The following is a 5,886-nucleotide window of genomic DNA, read 5'->3' as shown; positions in this document are numbered from 1 at the left end:
TCTTGTTGTTATAAAACAGGGGAAGATAATAGATTTTTGGCCTTTGAAGTTAAATATTGGAAATTCGAATGATGCTTATGATAAAGCTTTCTTGGTTGCATATAATGTGTTTGTTGAAATGCCTCCAAGAGAGTGATATAGATAAATGTCAAAAAATTTGTTTTCTCAAGTGTTTGTGGTTGTATACTGGTTTAAAGATATTTAATTTTCTAATCTATTTATGTTAAAATACTCATGGGGGGCTTTTGGACGGGTTTTCCTGGCCAAAAAGAGAACAACAGGGGACCTTTTTGCCATAAAGGTTTCTTTTTTAATTTCTCTTAAATAATGAGGATCATTATTCTTTTATCTTTTTGTACTATTTTTCTGCGAATCATATTGATCTTCCTGATAGTTTCTCATCTATTTTATGCTACGCGTTCTTAGACAGCTTTCCCTTTGTAAGCCACTACTTAATTCTTTGTCTACTTAGTTCCATGCTTGAAAAAAGCAGGTAGTTTACTAGATTGAATCAGTGACGCATGTGGACTAAATGATTTTGTGAAAATTACAGGGATTTACTGAATATTTATCTACTCACTTTTTAACCCATGAGTCTCTCTCATGTTGCACAGTTAACTCTCCTTGTAGTTCTTTATGTTTCTTAAATAAGCACTGAACAACTGTTCATTTGTGCTATCTGCCACAGGTTCTTAAAAAGGCTGACATGATCCGGAAAAATGCAGTTGAAAGTATCTTGGCGGAACGTGATATTTTGATTTCAGTTCGCAATCCCTTTGTGGTGAGCAGGTCTATCTAGCTAACAGATTAACCTCATCTTGAGAGAAAAATGTTTCTCTTACATTTTGTTAATATATCAGGTTCGCTTCTTCTATTCATTCACTTGCCGAGAAAATTTGTACCTTGTGATGGAGTATTTAAATGGAGGGGATTTATATTCGTTGTTGAGAAATTTAGGCTGCTTAGAAGAAGATGTTGCTCGTGTATATATAGCAGAAGTGGTAAGTTCATTGTTTCTTATTTTGAAACCTTCCACTGCTAGTTTTTGTTCAACTCCGTATCTCAGCTTAGGCTTGTTCTTTTATGTTGGCAGGTGCTTGCACTAGAATATTTACATTCACTTCGTGTGGTTCATCGTGATTTGAAGCCAGATAATTTATTAATTGCTCATGATGGTCATATTAAGGTAAATATCTTTTACACTGGCACAAGCATGTTTTTAGGAGTGTGCACACAAGTGCATTTATGTATGTTTTTAGGCTTTCCTGTTCTAGTGAATACACATCTCTAGTGTTAAAACTACATTGGTCTTGATTTAATGTACTTTACATCTATTAGTAGGTTATTATGTAAGAAGTTGTGAATGCCTGGCAATTTGAATACTCATAAGTCCTGATTGATTTAAGCTTACATCCTGAATGCCTGTCAATTTGAATACTGACAAGTCCCATGCATTTGCTTGGCCTGAGGTCATATTGTTTCTCATCTTCAATAATAAATAAGTGATTATCTATTACATAATTGTGTTTCTTATAAAAAAAATTCCCTTTGATTCAGATGAGTATACATTTTTTTAAAACAATTTCAATGCTCATTGTCAACACAAAATTTGATTTTATGGTTTTCTGTTTGTGGTATGCAAATGCTTTTTAGTCAAATTTTTCCAGTTGGTTTCTGTTATTGCACATCTTAGAATGTAGGTGTGTGTTCTACACACTGACGTATAGCCTTCTAAATGCTTTACTTTTGATTCTCGCAATATTGAGTAGTCCTAGTTATGGTACCGAAAGTGCATGTCATTCTCACCTTATCTTTTGGAATTCCTTTTTTGCACTTGTTACCAAAGATTTACTTCATTTAAAAAAATAATAATACAATAAAAAAGATAAGCTTTTATTTGAACTCTTTCTTCATTTTCTTAACAGTTGACCGACTTTGGGCTCTCAAAGGTTGGTCTTATCAACAGTACTGATGATTTATCCGGCCCAGCCGTAAGTACCACATCTCTAATGGTGGAAGATGAGCTCGAGTTATCTGTGCCTGAGCATCAGCAAGAAAGACGAAAGAAACGTTCTGCTGTTGGCACACCTGACTATTTGGCACCAGAGATACTATTGGGAACAGGACATGGTTTGTATAGTCCTCTTTCTGTTTGAGGTGCATTGAATTTCTTCAATTTATTTTTACTAAACTCCAATTAATTTAGTGGCCTAGAATAGTATAGTTATCTGGGAGATAAGTTTGTTATCCATTATGATGTAGTGAGATCATTCTGTGTTATTCATTATGATGTATTGGGATAAGGTTTAAAGGCCGTAAGCTTGTATGATGTTGTACTGTGATTGTGATTCTTGTTGTTGGTGATCAGTTACTAAGATGGATGGATTACTAATCCTTTGTTTTACCATCCCCTGCAGGTACAACTGCCGATTGGTGGTCAGTTGGTGTGATTTTGTTTGAATTGATTGTTGGTATTCCACCCTTCAATGAAGAGCATCCTCAGGTAAACATGTTGATTCTACAAGATTCCATCATTGATGATGTTTGTTGCATTCTGTTTGATTTGCTCTTGTTGTATCATTTTTGTTATTTATTATACTTAATGTTTTGAACTTGTATAAACCTCTCCATTTTTTATGCGTTTTGCTTTGTTGGATTATGGTGCCAAAGGACAAGCTTATTGCACTTTCTTTACGTATCTTTTCACTGGTCTTGTGGGGTCTTGAGTAGAATCTTGAACTGATAAAGAAATGATTGTTTCAAATATATAATTTTGTTATATGATTTTCATAAGTATTATGAGTACTTATTTTGTGTGTCATGGAAAGAGAAGAGTTTTTGGCTATGATGATATAATCTCTCATCTTTGCTGCAAAGAAAGAGAAGAGTTCTTCATTTTTTTACTGTCAACTCGCCTCACATAAGTTGTGAGTTGTTTGGTGTTAATACTAAATAATTATTATTATTATTATTTTCTGTTTTTAGATTTAAAAATTGATTCTTCGAAGACAAGTAAGGGTGTTTGGCATCTCAGTGAACAGTTATTAGAAATCATAGTTAAAGAAAACAGAGTACTTCGAGAACACCAAATAGTTGTTTTCAGTGTTTTCTAAAAAATAAAGAAAGAAAAAGTAAAAAATCTCTTCATTACTCCACATTCTTTCATTCTCAATATCTCACAGATCACTTTCTCTGTCCTAAATATCTCTCATGACTTTCTTTCTTTTATAATGTTTAAGAGTTAAAGGAGTCTCTTTATCTGATTTTATCAAATATTGGAAGAATGTTTTCTAATTCTATCTTTTGGCTTCTGTTGTTAACGTTCACTACAAGAATTTTGAGTAAATATTACGTTAAGATATAGCACCTTTTTTAGAGTGTTATTAATGATTTTTAGCTCTAAAATATTCAGGTAGAAATATTTAGCGCCAAGTGAATTATAAATGGCGCCTTTACTTTTCATTTTTTTTTATTATTTTACACAACACTCATTTTGAATATGGGTTCTCTCTAAACGCCTAAATCCCTTCATTTCATCGATTCTCTGTAGCCTCCACAAGAGAGTGCCCAAACCACACGGCGTCGTTCTCCTCCACTGGCGGTCAGATTGGTTTTCTTCATAGTATATGTTTTGTCTTTCATTTTAGTTATAGAGAAGATTAGATTATAGGAGACTCTTAATGAAATTGCTAAATTGGTATTTTGAAGTCATAATGTTAAATTATCATTTCATGATTGCTAAGGTACTTCAGTCATGAGCAAATATAAGAAACTACTTGGTGTGATATCCATCCTGTTGACATTACAGTATATGTGCTCTATTTGAATCTCTGTGTTTTTCTACTTTTACGGGCAATTGCTTCGTTATATTATCTTGATCTCCTATGTTTTGACACTAAGTAATCTCTTTTCAGTTGCTGTAGCTTGTTTTGATTTGGGAATTCCTGGTTTTTGTCTGACGTGCGAATTAGTTGCTACTATTGTGTTATTAGCATTCTATCAGGTTTCAGTTACAATTTAGTGATTTACTAAATGTTCATGTTTTCATTCTTGGTGATCTGGACCAGATTGTTAATGGACCTGAAGTCTTGAGCAAGTTTGTTGGTGAAATAGAAAAGAATGTTAGAGATCTGTTTGCTGATGCTGAAAATGATCAGAGGACTCGCGGTAAGAGAAATTTATACCCAGAATATGATAATTAACCTATTTGTATTTACTAATGCCGTAATGTCCTTTACTGTTTAGGTGATGAAAGTGATTTGCATGTCATAATCTTTGATGAAATTGATGCTATTTGCAAGGTACTAACCATTATGAGTCTATATCAGATTCTCTGTATTTTTGTAATGGAATTGGTATTAGCTGCTGACATTTATAATACTGATTTGGGTTATTAACAGAGTCAACTGGTCTTTCACATTAGTTTTCTTCTTCATTTTATGGTTGCCATTGTCAGCTTGATAAATTTCATTCGCTACTTGCAATTTCTTTGATTTATGGGTTTTCTTTTATTGTTTCATGAGTTTCTTTTGACATCATTATTATCTTTTCGCAATCCTTATTGATTTAACTTAATTATTAGCACTGATTTGCTTTTAATTTGTGAATGCAGTCGAGAGGATCAACCAGGGATGGTACTGGAGTTCATGACAGTATTGTGAATCAACTGCTTACAAAAGTACGTGAATGGTTTCAACTTTTGAGTCTGGGATATTTTATAAATTTTTGTCTTATAATAATATCTATTACCAGGGAAAGACTCAACTTTTCTAACTGTGGGAATTTTATCAATGTAATCTATGGCTGACAGATTAGTTACTTTGCAGATAGATGGTGTAGAGGCTTTGAATAATGTCTTGCTCATTGGAATGACCAACAGAAAGGATTTACTTGATGAAGCCCTATTGAGGTGCTTTCTTTTCTCCTTTAACATCTAGCCTTATTGCCTATCTGTATCTGGATTGTCTCAAAGTGTTTTCTTTTTACCCACACACCACACACATATATTATATATATTTAACAATAGCACTTTTTGTATAATTTCAATTCCGTATGTGTAATTTTTCTTCTTTGCGTTTTGAGTTGCTCCTTTTCTGTTTTGGTGTGTGATTGCTCTAATATGGAAATTTTAACGAGGTGAATGTAGATATTAGTTTTTTTTTTGGATATTTGAGAACTACGATTGTGTAGTTTGTGCTACCTTTTGAGCTCAATCTCTTGGCAATGAGTTCATAGATTTTTTGAATAAATTACAAGAAGGCAGGGCACCCCTTTGGTTAAAACGTCTCGTTTTTACCTTTTCTGCTTAAAAATAAATGTAGATATTATGAATAGATTATTGCTAATGTGAACAATGGAATTACGTTGAGTTATATGCATGGATATACACACAGAACTGAAATAGTTGCCTAAATATATATATTCTGCTTTGCAATATGTTGTAGAGCATTACTATAAATTATAGTAGCAGGTTCACATTGATATACCCACGTTTCAGTACATTTACTAATGTAATTGGTTTATTTAATTTACATGGGTAGACAACTGTTGCCGGCTTAGCTTTGTTTATATGGTTTGAGATTTTAGCTTCTCACTTGATACATATGTATAACAATACTCTTCTCTTCAAACAATTGGTTTTAATATGCAGGCTGAAGGATCATCAGCTGAATCTATAGCTGCTCTGGCCAAAGTTGATACTGTTAAGCAGAGAATGGAAGCTGCTTATGAGACATTGCAGGTGGGTATTTGATCATAGAAGTTATAATCAGTGCAGTATTGGAAAATGTTGATGTTGCATTTGATTTACTCATTGATGGATCAACAGGATGCTGCTGGGTTAACTCAATTAAGTTCAACTGTGGAAGATGTTTTTGCCAGTGGTGA

The 5,886-nt window shown here is 33.2% G+C and overlaps 1 protein-coding gene and 2 long non-coding RNA genes across 3 annotated transcripts; all 3 read left to right on the top strand.

The window, feature by feature from the left end:
• Positions 1 to 242: 242 nt before the first annotated feature.
• On the top strand, positions 243 to 2,730 carry LOC133814915 (probable serine/threonine protein kinase IREH1). The gene is made up of 7 exons (XM_062247818.1): positions 243 to 301; positions 689 to 781; positions 861 to 1,001; positions 1,094 to 1,186; positions 1,926 to 2,130; positions 2,418 to 2,503; positions 2,671 to 2,730. The coding sequence occupies exons 2-7, from the start codon at positions 707 to 709 to the stop codon at positions 2,728 to 2,730; spliced, it is 660 nt and encodes a 219-aa protein (XP_062103802.1). The 5' UTR covers positions 243 to 301; positions 689 to 706.
• Positions 2,731 to 4,065: 1,335 nt separating this feature from the next.
• LOC133816401 (uncharacterized) lies at positions 4,066 to 4,698 on the top strand. The gene is made up of 3 exons (XR_009885210.1): positions 4,066 to 4,167; positions 4,246 to 4,301; positions 4,613 to 4,698. It is a non-coding gene; the product is annotated as an uncharacterized LOC133816401 (long non-coding RNA).
• An 856-nt stretch (positions 4,699 to 5,554) lies between these two features.
• LOC133816400 (uncharacterized) lies at positions 5,555 to 5,886 on the top strand. Its single transcript, XR_009885209.1, has 2 exons — positions 5,555 to 5,740; positions 5,828 to 5,886. It is a non-coding gene; the product is annotated as an uncharacterized LOC133816400 (long non-coding RNA).

This window comes from Humulus lupulus, chromosome 2 (assembly GCF_963169125.1).
Source record: "Humulus lupulus chromosome 2, drHumLupu1.1, whole genome shotgun sequence".
Lineage (NCBI taxonomy): Eukaryota > Viridiplantae > Streptophyta > Magnoliopsida > Rosales > Cannabaceae > Humulus > Humulus lupulus.
This window is presented reverse-complemented; position numbering and strand designations above follow the sequence as displayed.

Bases quoted from the DNA above. Each gene is read 5' to 3' on its own strand.
- LOC133814915 (XM_062247818.1), top strand. From the start codon at position 707: ATGATCCGGAAAAATGCAGTTGAAAGTATCTTGGCGGAACGTGATATT. The intron at 1,002-1,093 runs GTAAGTTCATTG...TTATGTTGGCAG, and splicing joins GTGTATATATAGCAGAAGTG to GTGCTTGCACTAGAATATTT. The intron at 1,187-1,925 runs GTAAATATCTTT...TTTTCTTAACAG, and splicing joins CTCATGATGGTCATATTAAG to TTGACCGACTTTGGGCTCTC.